Source organism: Lepeophtheirus salmonis, chromosome 5, assembly GCF_016086655.4.
Source record: "Lepeophtheirus salmonis chromosome 5, UVic_Lsal_1.4, whole genome shotgun sequence".
In the NCBI taxonomy this organism is placed as follows: Eukaryota; Metazoa; Arthropoda; class Copepoda; order Siphonostomatoida; family Caligidae; genus Lepeophtheirus; species Lepeophtheirus salmonis.
This window is the reverse complement of record NC_052135.2, coordinates 3,200,107-3,223,102: the sequence shown is the minus strand read 5'-3', so window position 1 is coordinate 3,223,102 and position 22,996 is coordinate 3,200,107. Positions and strand designations below refer to the sequence as shown.

At 31.8% G+C, this 22,996-nt stretch overlaps 3 protein-coding genes across 5 annotated transcripts in view; 2 read left to right on the top strand and 1 right to left on the bottom strand.

Moving 5' to 3' along the window:
* Nucleotides 1-3,722: 3,722 nt before the first annotated feature.
* On the top strand, nucleotides 3,723-6,040 carry LOC121118063 (TELO2-interacting protein 2). Of its 2 annotated transcripts, none has more exons than XM_040712608.2 (2): nucleotides 3,723-4,105; nucleotides 4,561-6,040. In XM_040712608.2, the coding sequence occupies exon 2, from the start codon at nucleotides 4,762-4,764 to the stop codon at nucleotides 5,944-5,946; it is 1,185 nt and encodes a 394-aa protein (XP_040568542.1). In that variant the 5' UTR covers nucleotides 3,723-4,105; nucleotides 4,561-4,761; the 3' UTR covers nucleotides 5,947-6,040. The 2 variants fall into 2 exon arrangements, with proteins under 2 accessions (XP_040568542.1, XP_071744172.1); XM_071888071.1 differs by having other exon boundaries at nucleotides 3,728-4,105; nucleotides 4,561-5,436.
* A 1,695-nt stretch (nucleotides 6,041-7,735) lies between these two features.
* Nucleotides 7,736-22,996, bottom strand: part of LOC121119028 (uncharacterized) — a 216,163-nt gene continuing 200,902 nt past the window's right edge. The window contains exons 2-6 of one of the 2 annotated variants that reach the window (XM_071888072.1): nucleotides 10,087-10,211; nucleotides 9,913-10,029; nucleotides 9,315-9,820; nucleotides 9,196-9,257; nucleotides 7,736-8,609 (exon numbers count right to left, since the gene is read on the bottom strand). In XM_071888072.1, the coding sequence (XP_071744173.1) occupies nucleotides 8,542-8,609; nucleotides 9,196-9,257; nucleotides 9,315-9,820; nucleotides 9,913-10,029; nucleotides 10,087-10,211 (878 nt within the window). In that variant the 3' untranslated portion in view covers nucleotides 7,736-8,541. The remainder of the gene's footprint in view (nucleotides 8,610-9,195; nucleotides 9,258-9,314; nucleotides 9,821-9,912; nucleotides 10,030-10,086; nucleotides 10,212-22,996) is intronic. The other variant, XM_071888073.1, reaches the window with a different exon arrangement.
* LOC121119019 (uncharacterized) lies at nucleotides 11,232-16,305 on the top strand. The gene is made up of 3 exons (XM_040713635.2): nucleotides 11,232-13,296; nucleotides 14,390-14,450; nucleotides 14,851-16,305. Exon 1 carries the CDS (start codon nucleotides 11,462-11,464, stop codon nucleotides 13,169-13,171), a length of 1,710 nt encoding a protein of 569 aa, XP_040569569.1. The 5' UTR covers nucleotides 11,232-11,461; the 3' UTR covers nucleotides 13,172-13,296; nucleotides 14,390-14,450; nucleotides 14,851-16,305.

The following is a 22,996-nucleotide window of genomic DNA, read 5'->3' as shown; positions in this document are numbered from 1 at the left end:
GAATAAGCTCACATCACAACTTGCATTCTCAAAAACCTCAATAATGCCAAAAATCTATTTAAAAGAGCACGTATTGAGGATGCATTATCGATTGCAAGAGCAGAACTAGTTGCCCTACTTATGACAATTAGAGTTGGACTTTTAAGGTAATTATCACAAGTAAAGATATAGTATACTTTACAGACTCCCTTCTCAATCTTCAGAGAGTTAAAGAACACTGTAAAATCTGGAAAGAACAACGAATAGTAAAAATACTTGAAAATATTCAAGATTAATCTATCCGATTTTGTCCAGGTATTCTTAATCCTACAGATTTACCAAGTAGAGTTCTCACGTTAAAGGAATTAAAAATAAAAGCGGATATGTGTTTGTCCGGTCCCATGGGATGACAAACGCGCTCTCGCTCGAGGATTTTGAGCGGTGCTCAATTGATCGCCGCTCACTAATTCTTTGCTTATATTTGATGGTCCCATTTAGACCAACAAATATTTCACTATTTTCCTTAATATTATAGAAAAAAATATTTTCATTACAATAAAACTTGGTTGGTTATGCCCCCAAAATGGCCGACATTAACAGTGTTGACGTCACGTGAAAAACTCTATTAATTATTTCTAACCAACACTATAGTTTTAAAGTGATCCCTATCAGCAGATATCTTGTGTATCAAACTTGCCATCATATACTTTTCTTTTTGATATACATTCACGAAGATTTAGACAATTTTCATATCCTTAATTATAATAGATAGATAATTCCACGTCAAGCTATAATAAACTTCTTTCTAAGCATATTGATTTTTCATGGATTCTGATATTTATGTATATGTTAAATTTACGTACATATTATTTGAAATATTCCATAAATAATCTTCCGATCGTATTTTACCTTCTTTTTTTTTCTTTTTTGTATGTATACCTGTCACACAAAGCCCTCACTTTTACATATTATTACATTACATTTGTATTATTGTTATAAGTTCTTTCTATATATTTATGTATCATTATATTTTAAATCTATAACTGTTAACAAATATATTTATTCTGATATATCATGAAGTTATATATTATTATATGTATATCAACAGAAAAACAAGAATGATTTTTTTCCACAAAATTGAGTGTGGATTACATTTGTATTCTCAGTTTGGTTTTTGGATTTTTTTTTCTTCAAAATTCACAGCTGTTCATAAAAAATGAAATTTTTTTCCAAAAAATTCCAAATATTACAATTTTAGGAAAAAAATTTAAAAAATCTTTAGCTATTTATGAAAAAAATTACAAAAATCCAAAACTATTCACAAAATTTTTTTAAAAATCCACAGTTGTTCACAAAAATTAAATTATAGATATTAAATTTTTTGAAAAAAAAAATAAAAAAATCTATAGCTATATACAAAAAATTTAAAAAATTAATTTTTTTTTTTTTTTTTTTTTTTTTTAAGAAATAAAAATTTTTTTTTGAAGAGAAAAATTAAATTATAAATATTTAAAATGAAAAATGTGAAAAAAAATCTATAGCTATTAATTTAATAATTTTTTTTTAGAAATATATTTTTGAAGAAATAATTATTTTAGAAATTTGGATAGTTTGGTGGTCCAGCACACCCCTTGCGGACACCCCTGATTTTTCAACGAACTATCGGCAATTTCTATAATCAAATTATTCATAAGAATCTGTGTGTGATGCAAATTGTACTTATAGGAGCCAAAATTGATCGTGACAATAAAAAAAATGATAATTTAATAGATTTTATTTGTAACAGGCCATATCTGGGCCAAATTAAGTATTATATATATCAAATAAAGATTTAAACTATTGCTAAAACTCTTGGGTATCTGTACTCATCCCACAAATTTGATTACAATGCCTATTATTGAATCTAATATGCCCCTTAAACATTTGCTTGAATATATGATTATATGAAGAAGAAAAAATTGTAATTTTTTACATTTTTTGATTTATGTTTAAACTTGTTTTTATGTCGAGGCATTATATATTTTGTAAATGTGTCATTCACTCCAAAAATCATATTTATCATTGGACTTCGAAGATAACTCAACTAAATATTTTTATTATTAATCAAATATACATATACATTGCTAGTATTCATGTTATAGATAAGAAAAATTCTTGTGATTCTAATAATTAAAAGGTTAAAAATATAAATACATAACAGGTTTCAGCATAGTTATACCTACTTGATAATTTTTTTTTTAAGTATAGCTATTTGGTACATACATTAATAATAGCCTTATAATATGTTTATTAAATTATAAAGGTTTATGAATGGCTATTTTTGGAAATACTATAAATTAAATACATGCGAACTGATTAAATCAGTGTGTGTTCCACCTCCTATCAGAGGTCATCTGAAGCGTTCACAGGATTTTTGGAGCGCAAAATAGGAAAACTATGGTCAAAAATTTATGCACAGATTAGTGCCAGAAAGAGATTTATAGATATTGCTAAGAACTTTTGAGTCCACGTTAACATTATCATCAACATTAGAAAGATGGATGTACCAAGGTCAAGATCAAGTAGGATGCGACTATATATATATATATATATATACGAGGTGTGTTCAAAAAGTAAGGTAACTTTTCAAATTTCGCCAGGAATGTACATCCAGTATGTTCGTTTTTAATATTTTTTTATCTTAGTATACTCTCCACGAACATATATTTACTGTTTGAGCTATATAATATGTTTATTTGGTTTTTGAGAGGCATAAAGGAAAGAAGTATTTTGCGAGTTCTGCAATTTTTTGCTATTTAAAAACATGGATCAAAGAATTTGCATCAGATTTTGTTTAAAAAGGAAATGATGTGCTCCAAAACACTTGAAATATTGACAATGGCATATGGTGAAACTGTTCTGAGTAAAAAAATGTTTACAAGTGGTGCACATTCTTCCATGATGGCCGGGAGAATGCCAATTATGAGCCTCACTTTTGGGCAATTTGGTCACTGTTTTTTTCGACTACCGTGACATAGTGCATCAGGAGTTCTTACCATACGATTGTACGGTCAATAAAGAGTATTATATTGAAGTTTTACACCGCTTGAGAGGAGAAATACGAAGAAAACGTCCAGAATGTTGGAAAAACAATTCATGGATTTTGTATCTTCAATCGTCTTTACTTCTGATATATTTTTGGTCAAAAACAACAACACAGTCATCTCATGCCCCAGCCACCATATTCACCTAATTTGACCCCATGTGACTTTTTCTTGCTCCCAAAACTAAAGAGACCAATGAAAGGTCGTAGATTTGAAACTATTGAGGAGAAAAGGCAGCATCACTAGAACAGCTCAATGCTATTACGAAAAGTGCTTCGAAGATTCGAAAAAGCCTTGGAACAAGTGTATTGTATCTGTGGGGAATAACTTTGAAGAGAACAACATAAATACTAATAAATAAATTAATACTTTTTTTCTAAAAATAGAAAATCACCTTACTTTTTTAACAAACCTTGTATATATTTTTTTATTTTGCTTATTTGACTGAATGTTTTTTTATTTCAATAAATACCAAATATTATCTTTTCATTTTTAAATTGTATAGTTTTTTTTGTAAGCTATAAAATTTGAACGAATAACCTTTTCTTTAGGGAAAAACAAATTGAATTATGAAATAATATATTAATATAAGATCCTTAAGGCATATATTTTACTCCAATTAGAGGTTGCGTTGAACATTTTCTTTTGTTAACAAATTTCAGCTGTTATTTGAACGCGTTTTTGTTTGTTATTGTTGTTAGTTGAAAACCAAAATCAAATCAAATAATAAATATTATTATCAGTAGCCGTAGTAGTTGGATGATGAGATGGACTGGTTCACTGCTCTCTCTGATATTACTAAGGCACAGGATGAAATATCAAGATTAACGGATGAAGTGAATTCATTGGATCAATTGCCCATACTTGAAGACGTCTCTACCTTGAAAACTCTTGAAGACAATCTCAAAAACTACTTGGATCCTTGGATTTTGAGGGATTTGCAATCATTTACTACAACATTAAATCAGGATAAGAAGAGTTCAAGTTCCCTCCCTTTACCTCAAAAGTATCAAGAGACATTTGTTCAAGACTTTAAAAAATTGGTAATTATTTCAATATTTTACTACAAAAAATTTGTATGAGTTAAAAAATTTCCCCCCTCCTCATATTTTCTCTTTCTATCTCAAAATTGGAGAGAGAGTAAGCGGAAAGTTGAGGTTTAATCCTCGCAACCTTTCAATAAAAAAGGAAATAACTTCACTGATGTGATCTCCTCCAAGGACTCGAAATTGATCCGTGGACTGAAAGATGAAACTGGAGGAGATAACATCTTACTAATAACTGTTATAACTCCTCCTACTCATGTATATAATTAACTTAACGAAGTCATCTCCTTAGTATTAAAATTTTGCGAGAATTGAATTTCAACTTCCCGCTTTCGCTGTCTCCAATTTTTAGATAGAAAGAGTGTGTATGAAGTATGTGCATAATTGTAAACCATATCCCATTTTTTGCCTATGGGTATGAACTTTATTATTGTATGTTTTATTTATTCTAGATCGAATTGCACGAAAATATTCGTAGAAATCGTAATAATAAGTTTTGGTTAATTAACCAAGATTGGGCAAAAATTGCTGAGGAATTCAAGACTCTAGAAGTACGTTTCCTACGCATGGAGGCTCAAATTGACAAAAAGTCTTATTTACTCGAAAAAAAATAGTGTTAGGTTAACATTGTCACAATATTTTCTCCCAAAAAAATGGATATAATCAATATGACTGTGAAGGGCATTCTTGGAAAGGTGATTCTTGAAGAGGAGCGTCCTTATATATTAAATGATTTTAAGGATCATTTAATACACTCACGAAACGTTTTAAAGGAGCTGCAATATGATACAACTATCGATCTATCCAATCATCTTGTACTCTCAGATATAATTTGCCTTTGTGCTGAAAACTTGAATCCTACTGATCCATGGGTTACGGAAGAGCATGTACGTCATTCGCTATATTTACTTGAGCAAATTACCTCAGGTGAATCTATTCAGGCCTTTTTCATGATGAATGAAGATACTATTTTAAAAAGGAGCATTAAGAGATTACAAACCTTATTATTAGAAGATTGGAAGCTTTATCCTGGAGCTTGTTCTGCATTTCAATGGATTTTTAGCCACATTCGGTTTCCTCATATGGGCCAATATATTAAGGAATTTCTGCCTTTCATTTTACGGTTCACTGATGATTGGCAATCAAGCAATAAAGTGAGAGGTGTTGAAATGATTCAACACTTAGTTGAGGAATGTGCATGGAATACAGAACTAAATTTGGCTATTGGCGAGGAACTTATACCAAAAACTTTGTTCCATTTGTTACATTCCAGGGAAGTTGATGTCATAGATGCTTCCTTAACAACTCTGATACTGTTTTATCAAAAATCGCGAAAAATAAACCTCATCGGACAGGAACTCTTGCCCGAATTACTCAATTCAATAGCAATCACTTCAGATATATATCTCAGACGTGTTTATTCAAATTATTTATCAAAAGTCATATACAACTCAGGAGTGCATGTTACGCCATGGCTTTCCAAAATTGTCCAAGTATTTCAGCACTGTTCTACATTCCCAGATCCTTTTAATGAGAAAATACGAATAAATATACAAGACGGATTGGCCAAACTGCTCAATATTGTAGAAAAAAATGAAATGACTCTACTTTTTGGAAAATATGTACATAATGTTCTCGAGTTCCTTATACGAATAATTTATGAACTATCAAAAAAAGATATGAATGAGGATGAACTATTTATTTCGACTCAAGACAATTTATCCATGATATCAAGGCTTTATAAAGAGGAAACAAGTATTCTCTGTCATGGAATGGACAAATTAAGTGTTAATAATATATTTGATGAAGTAATTCATAATTCTCTAATTCCTTCTTGAATTAACCTTCAAAAGGATTTCAAGCTTTTTTATAAATGGCTTGTTAATATTTATGAAATAAAAAAAGTATTTTAAAAAAGTGAGTTTTTTTAAGGCCGAATTACTTGAAATAATTCAATAAAATTAATTATCTAATAAGAGTAGAATTAGTCCGAATAATGTGGATTAAAAAATGAATAGTTCTCTCAGTGTTAATCATACAAAGAATATTCGAATACTGGTTTTTTTCCTTTAAAAAAATAATTTTCTCTTTCCCTTATTAGTCAAACGGAGTTGCACCAATTAAGTATAATTAGACATTATAGTACTTCAATTAATGTATCTGACATAGAAAATATCCTGAAGTCGATTTAAATATCATATGTAAATTTCCTTCTCTAGTAGCGACCAGAATTCGAACTAAACCCCTCATTATTTTCAGGAGAATAATTTTTCCTTGAATATATATTTTGATATTTTTAATTATCAAATAACAAATGCGCTTAAATTTTCTAAGCAAACGAGAATTAAAGATTATTGAACTATCGTTCGACAAAACTTGAATTTTTTTTCCGCATAATTTTATGACTCAACTTAAAAGTGGTGTTGAAAATCATCATTTTTTGGAAAAATATAATCATTGTATAAATTAATATGGCTCGCCCAATTGTATTTCGAAGAAATTTTGTATTTTGAGTATATGTATTCATTTCTCATGAGGTATATCGTTAATTTGAGAAAATTTGTTTTTATAACTATTTCAATGTTCAAATATGCCATCTTCTTACAGAGATGAATATTTCACAATTCCTATTTAGCGTATAATTTATGGGGTTTGATGTAGTCAATTGTATAATATTTTATTTCATAAATGAACTTAAATTAATAACTAGATAGAATATTTTCTTCACTAACAAAACAACAAAATTGATATATGTAGAAGCAAAATATTGATTTTTATCAATTTAAGGATAAGGGTAAACGTATAGTGTATAACGAATCGTAAATTTTTTACTTCAATTAGTCTATTTCTTTAAAGATACTCTCTATGACTAAAATGAAGTTACAAATGAAGATAATTATCTACTTAATTTTTAATTGATAATAACATTAAGATGATACTAATTCCATGGGCACAAATAGGGTCTTTAACTTGGAGGGAATATGTATGTTAATCTGAGGGGACATGTCCTGCCTCAACCTTTTTTAGGTATGTACCAATTATAAAATATTTATTTTACCTCTTACCAGCACAAAACATTTTTAACTTCAGTGACCGGGGTGTCCGCAGGATCATATAGGTGTCTTGTTTTTTGGATTTTTTTAAGAAATCAAAAAGTTTACATTTTTTTGAAAAGAAAATTCAAAAATCCATAGCTATTCTCAAAAAATTAAATTTTTTGGAAAAAAAAAATCAAAAAGTTATATCTATTCTAAAAAAATTAAGTTTTTTTTTGGAAGGAAATTCAAAATCCAAAGCTGTTTATATAATTTCAATTATAAAATTTTTAGAAAAAAATAAATATATATTACATTTTTTGGAGAACAATTTAAAAAAAAAATCAAACATTAAATTTTCTCTTAAAAAGCTGAAATTCCTTAACATGGGGGCTACAGTCCCTCCAACCCACCTCCTAAGAATGCCCTTGAGTTATGCAACACTTGTAAAATATTCTTTCAAAATTTCAAGTACCTACTGGAGTGCCTCTAAGAATCCCATGTGGTACGCCTACCCACATTTGAGAGCCACTGTTCTACTGTTTCCATGACGCATTTATTAATGATTAAGAAAGTTATTGAACAACTTCAATTTATTATTTTTCCATCATTTATATATTTTATTTTATTCATATTATATAAGTCTTATTATGAGGGAACATAGAATATTAACAAGTTATTACATTTTATTTCATTGCAATTATTAATTTTATCATCGTATAGGTAAATCATCTTCATGTAATATAAACTTAATTAATAAAATTTGGTACAAACAGATAAATTTATAATATTAATAAATGGCAAAACTTATTTATTTGCTTTTCATGTTTAGAGTATTTTGTATATACAACAAAGAGTCAAATAAAAAAATAGTGTAAACGACTCCTATATCATGAAATAATACGTAGATATTGACAAAATAATTGTATCAAAATTTATTTGTAAATAGTAAACAGTTTTTACTATTTTAAGAGTACGGAGTTGAGTTAATCCTCAGTTATATCAACTGTTAAATTAAAATATGTATGGGAATAATAAAAAAATCGCATTTGGTAAATTATAAAGGGTAGTTATAAAAATATGATAGTTACAGATTTTTTTTTTTGTTAAGTTGAAATCAAAACATTGCACCATCTTCCTTTTCTTTTTATTTCCTCTCATTTTCTTGGAAAAAGAAGAAAAAAAAGAATGGAAAAGTGATGAAATATTCAACTAAAATTGCAAAATAAATGTACAAAATGAAATAATGTAAATACAGAAAAGCAGGTGACGACATACATTCAAAAGAAGATGGTGCAACATTTTTTTCTATTTTTTAAACAGTGGTAATACAAAGATTATTATCGAATAGGTATGTATGAATTTACAAAGAGAGAAGATATTGATGGAGAGTCTTTATTATTTATGCCTTGTTGGATATGGTGCGATTTGCATTCGAATACATCTTGATCTTTCCTTAAAACCTGCTAAAAATATTAATAAATCATTAGATTAGAGTGTTTGTATTGTACATATGTATTTATAACTAATTAAGTTGTGCAGAGTTACAAAATCAAAGAAGTAAATACTTTATTGACATCATCATAATATTGTGTGTTTGTATGTATTACGTCAATCACTTTTATTTAACCTATTATAGCAGGAGGGATCTCCAACGACCTTAAAAGGTAATAATACATATTTACGTTAAGACTGATAAACGCAGAGCACATACATACACATTGTACATACGGGCTTCGTCATATAGTTTGTGTATCACTTTTTAATATATTATAACTATTAGTCACTTTTTTTGTACATACGCGACCAGGCTCATGGATGTCTGTGAATATATAGTCTCGAATGAAGAAAATTTAATGAGTAATGAGTTAAGGTTAAATTTGATATCAATTAAATCTCTTTATATATTTGTGATTGCATTATAAAAATTACTAAATAAAAACACATCACAGTGAAAAATCGATTGAATTAACACTATTAATTAAGTAATGATTTGATTTACCAACACATATTAATGTACTTATACATATTTGTTTTGTATATTATATATACCTTTTGTGACAGATGATAAATCACTCGAAACACCAACATTTTCTAAATCTTCGTAAGTAAATCTGAAAAAAATAGTCCTTCAAATATTGGAAGCATTAATTTATTATAGAATAACTAACCCATTTTTATCTAATAAATTGATAGTTTCTACGTAAGCAGGTGCTTGCGTATCGTTAGGAATAAGGGAGTTGGCTCTGATTTTATCGAGAATACTGTATACTCTAACTTTACTCGTAGTTACGTCCGATCCGTTTCCATTCAAAGCCACAATTGCTCCATGTGGAAGTATCGTTGTTCCTTTTCGTCCTGACGTTGAACAGTTGTTATTGTTGTTATTAAATAGTCCTCTCATGGCAATGAGTGAAGATGATGGTGATGTAGATCCATGTTCATCCGAAGAAATTTCTTCAGAATCCTTACTTCTATTCATTATTTCAATTTCTCTCATCTGTTTTTGCCTGATTTCGTCGTTTGAATCTGGAATTAAATATTTTCGAACTTCAGTTAAAGCGTATGCAATTCGTGCATGAGCTTCAGATGGAGATGCAAACGCTGTTATCTCAACGTGCAGGTCTTCATTCAAATGATGATACTTGGGGTCTTTGGTTTTTCGTAATTCTTCTTCCTAAAAACATAAGAAACATCATTCATATTGTATATATGACCTTTATTTTTATATTGATATATTTTTGAAAGTAGGAAATAATGTGTAAGTACTTGTTGTTTATTTCTCATTGATCCTCTACCAAGGACAGCCATTTTTGTTAGCGTTTCTTCTTGGAGACGTTTCATTGAATTTCCTTTGGGGCCCAATAATTTCCCAACAAAATTGAACTGTACAGAAAGGATATTATATTAAGATTTTTTTTTAAATTACACTATTAAATATACCTTAGGATGTTCTCTTACTGGAACAATTACACGTACAGTGAGTCTTATTGGCTTTTCGTGGTAAATATCAACAAACTTGGATTCTCGTCCAGGTGGTTTACCGCCCCCTTGAATTCGTGTAATTTCTGTATTAAAAATATCAACATTAGGTACATAGTATCGATAGAGTTCATATATTTAAATTCTATTTTTAACGATTTGAGTAAACAAATGTGTGTTTGTACATTTTTTGGGCAAAATCTACTACCTAAATTTGAGAATACTTTGCAATTACTGATTTAAAAAAGAGAAATTTATTACAATTGTGTAACAATAGAGAAATATGTAACCGATTAAAAAGAAGTATACAACACCATGCCCAAATTGCTGATCAGACATAAGTACGTAACTCATTCCTACCCTTGAATTAAAATCGGTCGCGTAAAGTTTAAAGAAAAAACATACATAAATGATTTATATTAGAAATTCATTGACTTTTTTATTCTATTTGCAATATTGTTCTATACCTCCCATGTTTAAAAAAATAATTCTGTACCTAAATTAAAGCATTCATGTATACACACATCCACTATACATCCGTTATTAAGTGCCTCACCTTAGTGGTTGTTGTTAAATACATGTTGAATTGGCGCTCTTTTTTTTAAGAAGGGAGAGGAGGGCTGATGCGGAATGGTAAATTAAATGTATTGTTACCAGATAAAGAAATTTCTAAAAACCTAAAATGAGGCATCTTGTTTATACTTTGAAATTGTTGTGCACAAAGTAATGTTATATCACAAATTCGAAATTGCGTTCCATATGAAATACAAGGTTATGCATAGATTTTTTTTAAATAGGAAGGCTCATCGTGCCCTAAATAGAGAGGAGAGCAGCTAAAAATACAGAGTACATAAACTGATACTGAGAACTAGGAGGGGGAGTGAAGCAAGGGCTAGACGCACAAAAAAATAATCAATAGGAGTTCAAAAATATTGAAAGGGCTTTTTCGGCTGTTAAGGCATACTATAATTGAGAACAAAAGCAAAAAAGAAAAGATGGAGATATTTGGGGTGGCACCTCTGAACTAAGGTAGTGCAGCCTGACTGCCTTCCTCCCCGCCTTTTTTCCTTCTCTTTTTTCTTTTTCCTTCTTTTCTATTCTTTTTTATTCTTTTTTTTCCTTCTCTTCTTCCTTTTTTTTTCTTTTTCTTTTCTTTTTTTTCTTTTTTTTCTCTTCTTTATTCCCTTTTTTCCCCTCTCTTCTTTTCATTTGTGTTGTGTCTCTGACTGTAAGCAAGTTGTCCCTGGGTCGAGCGACTACGAATCCCAAGCACTAAGCCGTCTCTCCAAGTGCTTCATAGAATGAATTAGAATAGATAGGTTTTGAGAAGATTGCGATGCCGTCGAAAAAGAAAGGAGATGAGCGCAGTTCTGGAAGTGGGCGAATCGCCTGTGAGGAATGTGGAAAGACTTTAGCGAGTCCCTGGGGCTTGGACGCCCACATCAAAACCGTGCACGGCCAAAAAGTATTTTCTTGCGAGTATTGCGAGAAGGCCTTCGCCCGTAAAGACCATTTGGTGAATCACGTCCGAAGCATCCACACGGGCCTCAAGCGCTGCACCCAATGCAATCTCTCCTTCAACGGTCGTGAGGGGCTGGCCGAACATGTTGCGCAGCATCATCCCTATCTGGCCAGCCTTCCCAGGCAACCCGGAACCTTTTTCTGTCCCCACTGCTCCAAAAGTTTCGCCTCCAAGTACAAACTGAAGCAACATTCCTTCCTTGTGCATCAAAAAGTCCTTGTAGACATCAAGAGCATGGAGCCGCGGTCCTTGACTCCCACTTCCAGCGGCACCCCTCAGGCCTCTCCCTCCCCTGCAGTGCCACACATTGCTACCACAATCCAGATCCAACAAGCAGCAGTTCCTCTGCCCAAGGTTAAACTCATTAACCAAGTGGGAGGAGAAGAATCCAAGAAGAAAGAATCCTGCGCCTGTCCTGTTTGTAAAACTCTATTGGAAACGCCGGAAAAGCTCATGAAACATGTCGCTGCCAAACATCCCGGAGACGCACAAAATCTAGAGATCCTCTACAAATGCGCTTTTTGCTCTGGGACCTTCTTACAAAGTGGGTCTCTTGAAACACACATAATGAGTTTCCATACGGAAACCTGCTGTCTCATCTGTGGATCTAGTTTCTTCGGCTCTCAAAGCATTGCGAGGCATGTACGTGAAGCACATGGTCCTAAAAAGATGGTGCTACAGCAATCGTCTTTGGGATACCATTGTGATGTTTGCAAGGATAACTTCTCTCAAATTTCTGCATATGAAGACCATGTTCTGCAGAGACATACATGGAGTCGTGGGGGGGATCAATCACAGACCAAAAAACGATCAGTCGAAGAAGAGCTTAATGCCCATCTCGGTAAAAAGCATCGGCCCAACTTTACATCTACTTCAGCCGATGGAAGCAACAATAATGTTGTGCTTTTAATTTGCGAATTTTGTGATCAGCTCTTTACAAATGAGGAACATAAAGAAGAACATCTACGGGAGTTTCATCCCTTTAAAGAACAGGGGAGATTACACTATCAATGTGAGATTTGCGAATCTTTATTTGATACGGAAGGACATTTGGACGAACATATTGGTGAATGTCACCAAGCACCTCCAGACATTTGGAATGAACATTTCTCTAAACCTGTTGTTGTTGTAGAGGAGGATCAGAGCGAAAAATTTAGGAGACTCTTCCTACAGAGTGATCAGTTGTTTGCTCACGCTGTAAATGATGATGACAAATTCAAGTGTCGAGAATGTAATGACGTCTTTTTTGATGATGCTGTTGCCCTCGAAAGACATGTTGCTGCGGTTCATCCAGTTCCTGATGATCCTGAAAATGGAAGAGTTAAAGTATTCTACCAGTGTACTGTCTGCGAAGACCTATTTCAAGATAGTGATGCTCTTGAATTGCATTGTCGAACATTTCATCAAAATCCTACGAACGGTGTTGTTCATACTAGTGCAGAAGAAGAAGTCAAAGTTAGCATTGAAGCTCATACTGACGATAAAGAAAATGAACAAGAATCTCACAACAAGATTTTAACATGATTTTAAGAACTATTTTGTGTCTCCCAAATACGTCATGTTTTGTGTGGGAAAGTTGGACTCGATAAAAGCTGTTGTTTTCATTCATCATCAATAGATAAAAATATCAATAGAAAATCTTTTTACAGGTTCGAAAGAATGAAATTTCGGCTAATATACTCTATTCTATAAATATATATATATATATATATACCTATATAAATCATATATTTCTTTCATTATCTATTTTCGTTTAATTTTAAATGAATGTAACTAAAAATATTGATAAATACTCACTACAAATGCCTAATTATTAGATTATCATTCTTTTAAATCCTCGCTCTGATTGGGGAGTAATTTCTAGATACATACTTTCCTAACACCATTTTATTATTTATTTTCATTGTAAATAGTTGTTCTATTATATTCTTGATATAAAAAAGTATAGAGTTTAAAGTTTTAATTAGAGTGACTAACACATTAATCAGTAGATATTTCTTTCCTAGCAAACGAAACACTAAATAAAAAGTGTTAAAATATGTGATTGTACATTAATTTATCTCTTTATCTAATTGTAAATGAATGTAGGCTGTGTTGGTAATAAGGAAGAAGAGAACGCTAATGGCGTTAGCATATTACATTTGCATTCTCATCAAAGAGCTCTTTTACTACTACTCTTAATTTGTCGTTTATAAGTGAACCTTATTTAATTAAAAATGCATAAAATTTAAATTAAAACATAAATAGACATACTATTTACGCAATGTATACATATGTATTAACAATATTGATCTTAAAAGTACAAAGTTATCCAGGTAATTCGCTTTGTGAGTGTGTTGCGTTGGAATTGTATTCATCGACAAGGTTGTCGACCTTTTTACTTTCTACATAACAATTGTAAATTTTTGATGTACTTGCGTGTAAATTATATTATTATAATTATTATAGGATTATGTTAACTCTACTACTATTTGAGCAACCATTCAAAAAAAGAAAAGCAAGAGTGATTTTTGTATTATTGCTTTATCGCTTTTGATATATTGGGTATTTGTCTTATTCTTAAGATTGGACGTAATGAATTGAGAGAAATACAGGTTTTATGTTTTTATCATAGTACGGAATTACTGAAACCTTATAAATGTATGTATTTACACTCGCCTAAAGTACATGAAGTATACATATATTTTATAATTAAGAATGATGTGTGTACTGGTACTACTAATACTACTACTCTTTATATAGGTCCCGCGAACAGGTAGAAGTTTACAGCAAAATACTCACTCAGTAGTGTAAATATGGGCAGGTAACTTTTTTTTCTTCATAAATATAGTAATATTAATATATCGTCAGGGCTGCTTGTGCAACAGCTTATCACGAAAAGTGGAATATTTTATCATTTTCCAAGAAATCATTCATATTATGTAATTTCTTTAACGTTTAAAAATACAATACAAAATTTGGTAGACAACAATAATATATTATCAAAATGTCAAATACGATGCAATATCTAATGAGCAATTTTTTTGTATTTCGACGTTAATTTTTCTTTTACTTATCTATGTGCAAAAAGATGCTTAAAATATAATATTAACTGTAGGTAGATATTATTGTATGTAGCCTTTCTTATACCACTAAAAAATAACGGAACATTTCATACTTAAATTCACATCAACCTTACTAAAATTATTTTAATGTATTACTAGCAAGGGATTCCCCGGCGTTGCTCGAGCCTAGGAGGGAGTGTGAAGTCGTATCGATAATGGTCAATGGACAATATTATTCATTCTTGATGTTTAAAACCCTTCGGCAACGGCGAGCATTATAATATATGTATTATAATGAATTAAAAAAATATATTGAATTATAGACTTCTAATAATATACTAACATATATGCATAAAAAAATTGTCTAGATGAGAATTCCATTTTTTATTTTTGTCTAAAAATTGCCAAATCAAAATTTGCACAAAAATTTTTAATACTAATTTGGGAAAAAATGAACTATTTATTGGCAAAGCTACTCAGAATTTTTTCGTACTTATAAAAATAAAAAAGTTACTTTGAATAATGTCGTCAAAAAAATACCCTTCGATAACTGGTTAATTTTTGCAAATATTGTAAAATTATTTAAGAAAATGTTCCGAAAATCGAAAATATTATTAAATTGTTATCTTAGAGTCTAAATTTTTTTGTACAAAATGTTTCGTTTTCTGGCATTTCTTCTTAAAAAATTGAAAATTGACGTGTGATGAAAAAATTGAAAGTAGTTGAGAAATTATTCGGAAAATGACATATTTCATTTAAACATCAATTTTTATGTATCAAATTCATATGCAAAAGAGTTTCTTGACACATTTCTACACACTTTATTTTATTTACGACTCCAATATTCCATTGGAAATCTATTTTTTTACCTAAAAACAAAACAAAAACGAAAGTGCAATTTTCACTGATTCCTTATTTTTATCATAATTTTTTTGATTTTGAATACATTTGGAAAACGTCGTTATTCGTATTGTTGTTAATTGAGAATTTTTGATTTATATCTCAATCCCCTATGTAGTCTCCTTGAGCTCCAAGAAACATATCTTGTGTTTTGGGTATAGAATAAGCCCCCTTATATTACCCCTCCCCCCTCAAAATCGCCAACCCTATCTTAGCCTTACCAAGTTCAACAGAGGCTCCCATGCAAAATTTCAACCTCCTCGATTTAACGGTGTGTGCATCCATAAAGGACACACAGACACAAATTCTATTATATATATAAAGATAAAACATATTTTTTTAGATTTTTCTATTTCCTAAATGACCGTACACATTATGGAGTATGTCACATCCATTATCATATATTTTGTAAAAACAATTATTGTTGCTAAGTGAAGTGTTCAATGATAACATAGGGGAACGATTAGGGAGGAAATTTTGTACAAATGAATTGAAGACAATAATCAAATTTATCTATGAGCGCAGAATCCAATTCTGATCTTCGTTTTTCTTTCAGTCATCTGAATTCTAAAATATCTGGGATTATAGTAATTCGGGACAATTATCGTCCAGAGTTATTTTTACTCGTAAAACAATCACCAAATTGCACTTAAACAAGTTAATATTGATTTTAATATAACAAGAATGTGAAATTAATAAATTTTATTTGAAAGACCATATTATTGTCTTTATTTAAGGGACATGCATCAACTAAAGGCTCTTAACTATGTAAAGTTAAAGTTCTTGAGTATCTTAACTCATCCCACGAAGTTAATATCACAGTGGAACATTCTCTTTTATAAATAAATTCAAGACAAAAAAAGGAATTTATCCATGAGCGCAAGAATCCAAAACTAATCTCAGTTTTTCTCTCAGTTATTTGAATTCTGAAATATCTGGGATTATAGTAATTTGGGACTAAAATCGTTCCGAGTCATTTTTACCCTTAAAACAATCCCAAATTAAAAGTAAGATTAATAAAACTGATGTAAAAATGTTTTTATGATTAAAAAGTTTTTTATTGACTCTGTATCTTGTTCTGAACTCAATATATTTCCATTTTTAGGCTGAAAAAGGATGAAAAATGACACTCTTCTTTAGACCTTTATAAGTTATGTATAATATGTACATAGTGACGAGGAATATCATAGCTTATATTATGGAAAAATATTCAATGTATAATTAAAAAAAGATATATTCAAAAAATATGCATCTCCAAGGATTTTTGTGCCAGTTTATATTTTTTAAGTGATGCCATTTTTTATGGATGTGTACATAGTGCACAAGCAAATAGTCAACATTATCATCATATTTTTTCCAATTTCAAAAGTATAAGGAAGATCGAGGCAATCCAAGGAAAATAATTCTAACTTGATCATCCATCTCAAGAGATGTTCGAATTCGGATTCCGAATTCCTCAAAGGACGACAGGAAGATAATTCATCCGAGAAAAACTATAAGACCTCATAAGGGAATAGAGTGCACTACTTCCTTGTGGATGAGATACTAGGATCGAAACAATAAAGCGATCCATTCACGATGAGTAGAGAATTTTGATATTTCACAATGGGATCACTTAAAAATAGAAGGATTCTTCTCATAACTCAGTGTGCATTCAATTTGTATTCTTTTACAAATAATCATCCCTTTGGGGGCACTGCAAATTGCATTTAAACAAGTTAAAATTGTTTGTCACAATAAAAGAATGTAAAATTAATAAATTTTATTAGAAAGACCATATTATTTTCGTTATATAAGGCCCTTAAATCAAATAAAGGTTCTAACTATGTATAGTTAAAATTCTTGAGTATCTTAACTCATCCCACAAATTTGAATACAAAGACAATAATTCATTCAAATATGTCTACGAAATATTGACCTATATAAAGTAGATAAATAAATTAGGATTATTTATTTTTCTTAATTTTTGTTCAAGCTTATTTTTATGTTGAACTATGTATATTGGACGGATTTTACTCAGCATACTTTAATTGTTAAGAGATTTAGGAATTTTGAGGTGGTTTAACTAACTTTAACATTTATGTTTTATATTATGTAAATATCAATAAATTTTTCCTATCAATTTTTGAATGGGGAAACAAAAGTTGAAATTAAAAACAGGGATAATCTCTTTCCTTAGGTACTTCTTTCAATCAATCTTGTAGCAGTGTAAAAATATTAATTTTTTAAAATTGAAAACATAAGAAATTTAAGTTTTTATAAAGCCTAAAAATAAATATATCTATATTCCTGTGTATGTCTCTGTTTCCTTTTCCCATAAGAGTAAAATAAGGGCTAACATTTCTAGAAATGGACGGATGACTTCCTTGGATAAATAATTCAAATGAACGAATACAAAAATTTATATACAGTCAAATCAGGATAAAATGAACTGCTTTTTTCAAATGAAAGATCCACTTTTATTTTAATAAATAAAAGTAATATTATAATAGAATATCGAATAAAAAACTATGTATGATGTAAATATTTTTTTAAAAATGTTAAGAAATAATATGACAATAATAGTCTCGTAGTGCTTAAGAGAAAAGTAGCAGTTGGTATGATTGACTTATTTGGCTAATTACTAGATGATTTCGGCCTTTTCTTCTGTTTTTTTTTGTAAAAAGGTTGCGTGATACAATTAAAGGTATCGATTTGTCTTACTGTATGGTCTTGCCTCGCCTCCTGCTATTGTGCAGGTAGCTCAAGAGAGGCTGCTGAAAGGTATTCGAGGTGTAAAAATTTACATAGGTGATATTCGACTGAACACTTTTGAAGTGTTCAGTCGAATATCGAATACTGGAGGGTGTCTGAAGCCCAGCAACTGTATCCTGATTTGTGAGGAATTAACTTATTTAGGATTTCGCATATCTCAAAGTGGCCAATCCTTCGATCCAGAATTAATTAGACCGGTTCCAGACTTCCCTGTTCCAGCATCGTGTGTTGAGGTTAAATCGTTCTTGGGCCCCGTATAATACTATGGTCATTTTGTACTACATCCATCAGTAGACGCTTTTCCCCTTCACGAGCTGACGAAAAAGGACCTGATCTTCTTTTGGTCTGAAAAAATGGCGAGTTTCCAAAATATAAAGGCTGCAATAGCTAACACAGCTGTTATCACTCATTATGACCCGTCTCTACCGTTGTTATTGTCTATCGATGCCTCAACTCTTGGTCTTGGGGCCATTTTAGCATAGTTAGAAAATAGTATCGAGCACCCTGTGGCGTTGGCTTCAAGAAAACTATCAAAGAGCGAAGCTTATTATTCGGAAATTGACAAGGAAACAACTGGAATTATTCATGAGTTGAATAAGTTTGAACAGTATTTGGTTGGTCTTCAAGTCAAGATCAAGACGGACCACAAACTATTGCAGTATATCCTAAACCCATGAAAAGATTTGGCAAGTGTCTTGTCCCTGCTGTCTTGATCGGTCTTCAATGTTGTTGTCGTCGTTTAATTATACAATCGAGCATGTGAAAGGCATCAATCATTCCCACACTGATGCTTTTTCCCGTCAACCAGTCGATGCTCCTCCGTGTCTGGATAACCCTACAGAGTTACTGCAATGGAGATCTATCTCAAGCTCATGCTTCTCTGAATAGTCCTTCCTGTCCGCTTTACAGAAGGATCAAGAGCTGTACAACGCTGTTGAAGCTGCTAAATCGGGTATATGGGAAAGTGCTATCCTCAAGGCCTTCTCCCAAGGAAAAGACAGTTTATCCCTCAGAAATGGGTTGTTATTTTGGGGTGTCCCCTTTATCGTCCCTCTTCCCTTGCGATGAAAGATTGTGGAAGAGTTGCATTTGATGCATCGAGGCGGGGTAATAATGAAGTCTGTGTCTCGAAGTGTGATTTGATGGGCAATTTGGACGATAAAATTGAAGAATTGTTATAGGCATGTCGCACATGCCAAGAGAATGCTCTTGGCCAGGCATCACAGTTGACTCCCTTCTCGCCTGCAAAGGAATAAGAGAGAATCCACGTTGATTATGAGGAAATAAAGGGGAAATATTGTGTAGTGGCATGGATGGTGGGCCCAAGTGAATAGAAGCGGCGTACATGACAAATGCATCGTCAGAGGTTCCTAATAAGCAGCTATTTGCGTGGTTTTTTCGCCTTGGATTTCCGAAGAGGGTGCCTTGGGGCAATACTCCACAATTTGCAAGCGACTATTTCAAAAACCAAGATGTCCGAATGGGGGTAGCCATCTGTTTCTCCCCCATATCATCCGCAGTCCAATGGGCAGGCAGAGAGAGGAGTACGTATTATTATAGATTCTGTGAAGAAGAATCCAGAAGCATCACTAGATGAATCACTTTTCGCCTATAGAGCACATGCCTGTGGCAAAACACCTGCTTGAGTTACTGTTTGCACGCCTAATTGGCACACAGCTGGATGCCCATCTTATCTGCCTTCTTCCTCCTCTTCCTTCTTCACCATGCATAGAAAAACGTACACTCAACATGGCCGTTAGGTGTAGGTGGTACGGCCTTTGCGAGTCGAAGTGGATTGCAGGGAGAATATGAAAGAAAATTGATGATGTGCTATGGACAATTGAAATCCTGCAAGGCATAGTTAGAAGGCACGTGAATCAACTTCGTTCATGTTTGAGAAGTTGAGTGGATGGTGGTCTTGTGTATCCCCATTGTTTCATTTACTCTTATTAATATGACGTAGGGATAGATTTAGCCGGAGTCAATCAATGTAACTTTTTAGCAGTACTTCTAAATATATTTTATTATCGTAGTTTTATGTATATCCTTTATATAGTAATCCCTGACAAAGATAAGTTAGTATATGATTGTACCCCCAATCCAATTATTAGCTCTCCTCCGGTACGTTACTTTCATACGTAGGTAGCGGTCTTCGAACACTATACAAAGTCGAACCAAGACTGCAATATATTGCTTATCGGTCTCGGCTCCTGTGCATTTTTTCCTTTATAGAATACGTAAAGAAAATACAATATATATTTTAAAAAATAAATTAGCTTTAATCAATAATTCAATTTTCTGAGTTTTTTATAAAAATGCAATTGCAGTGTTTTCCAATAATTTTATGACGTTGCTAGGGTGATACAGTTATATCTGAGTTTCAAATAGCTTAGTGCTTCTTATGGAAACAAAAAGTGGTTTTAGGCACCAGACAGTGTAAAAGAGGGAAGGGTTGGGGCAAATTATATGGATCTAGGTTCGCTACTAAGCTTGTCGGGGCCATATAATATGATATTATAATATTTACTAAGCCAGGGTTTCCCAAACTTTACTATGCCAAGGCCCCCTACACTAATACAATTGTAGCTGAGGCCCCCTTTATACGAAACATGTGTGCTATATATGTGTAGACTGAAAGCAATGCTCAATTCTCGATCTTCCAGCGCCCCTTAGCCTCCCCTCACGCCCCCGGCATTGAAAACCATTGTATTAAGCAATCTTAGCTTTAGGGGCCCCGCCTACTGGAACTTGGTGCACTAGGTACTCTGCATATAAGGTAGCTGATGCCCTGTTTGTATTTACTATTACATCTTGGGCTCCAAATTTTTCTAGCAATCCCCCTTGTTTTAACTGCCTGTTACCAAACTGAGCCTTTATAAAAAAGCCCCGAGACAGAAGACTGGAACTGAGACTGATCAAGCTGAACCGAGACCTAACTCGTTGAAATTAAAGAACCGGGACCGATAGAACCGCTGATTCTGAACCGACTATAACCTTGAAACTAATTATATCGATCTGTAATGTGTAACTTCATGGCCAACAAGTACACACACTAGTTATTTCTCCATAATTGAATGTTTATTCTTAAAAATTTATTAATATTCATAGCAGGTTTTGAAAAAAACAAAACAAACCTGTTTACCACTAAGGGTTTGCTCATGACTTATAAATGTGATTTTTGTTGGGCATGGAGCATGTTGGATAAAGGAGGATAAAAACAGAGTCATTCCAGCTGATCTAATACAACATCATGACAGCTAAGCTGCTATCCTCAACAACATTTTTCAAATTGTCATGATTAACACGTTCATTTTCGGGCTGTATTATTTTTACATATTAGTGCATTAAATGGATCGAGAAAAACCCTCTACTCACCTACAATATATTAATATACACTTTAAGTATTTTTCAGAGATGTGAGAGGTTGGATATTTACATAACATATTTCATCAAATGACCTTGTTTCTATTCCTTATCTGCAAAAGACACAAACATTTTCTGTTCCATGAAAAGCAAATCAATTCATCAATTCCTTAGAACAATGACATGAAATTTCATCTATGCATAAAGGCAAAGTATTTCTTTATCGTATCTCAAAAGAGCCATAAAAACATGACATGGTCATAAATAAACGTATATTTTCTTAACTTGTATATATATATATGTATTAGTGTTGAAATTCGGTCCAAGATAATTTTTTTTCTTCCCTGATTCCGTCTTGAGTGTCTTTTGAGACCTTTTTGGACAGATATTTAGACCAGGATCTTAGACCGTAGACCAAAATTTAATCGTTTTCAAATCGCCAACCAATATTTTTTTGGTCTCAATCTATGAACAGATTTTCTCCAATTTCCTGAATTTTGAGTTATAGAAATATGTTGTAGAAATTAAGAACGGATCTGTGCAAATAACAAACTCAGGATAAGAAAAGAAAAAACAGTTGATGTGTGTGTTCTTTCTTCTCTTTTGCTCATTATTTACAATGATGAAAATCCAGTGTAGAATGGGCATGTTAAAAAAAAAGTGCAAATCAACATGGTAACCATGACAATTTGAAGAATGTCTTGGAGGAGAGAAAGAATTATGCTCATGACGTTTCAATTGATCAGCTACAATCAGTTATGACATGGCTGGAAGGAAAAAAGGATGTAAACAAGGACATTTGCTAGAATTACTCCCATGTTGATCATCAATTCTACTGAGTCCAACAAGGTTTTGAATATAAATAAATCTATTTAGATGTTCACTACTCAGGAATTAAATAATAATGACAACTGCTAAGGAAAAGAAAATTCCTTCCTTATATTACCAATTACAAATTCAGGGGCCTGCTAAAAACATATTTGATTTACATCCTTAATTGTTCGTGGGGGTGGGTGTTGTATCTCCCTTTAAAAGAAGAATTCTCGCCTATGTGTGGTTTAAAATGATTTAAAAATAAATGTATATGAATTTAAATATAATTATAATATTTTCTTAGACTTAATCCAATTTTAAATGTAGAAGATTCTCCTCCTTATAGAAGTAATTCATTTTCTCCACCCAAAATCATATAACAGGCAGCTGATATTAATTATTGTCTTAATTCAGTAATATTTTATGTTGCGCTCCTGCCTACTCCTCGCGCTCTTTCACAAATCCCATCTCTGCA

What these genes read in the sequence shown, in the direction of transcription:
- LOC121118063 (XM_040712608.2), top strand. Translation starts at nt 4,762, where the DNA reads ATGGATATAATCAATATGACTGTGAAGGGCATTCTTGGAAAGGTGATT.
- LOC121119019 (XM_040713635.2), top strand. Translation starts at nt 11,462, where the DNA reads ATGCCGTCGAAAAAGAAAGGAGATGAGCGCAGTTCTGGAAGTGGGCGA.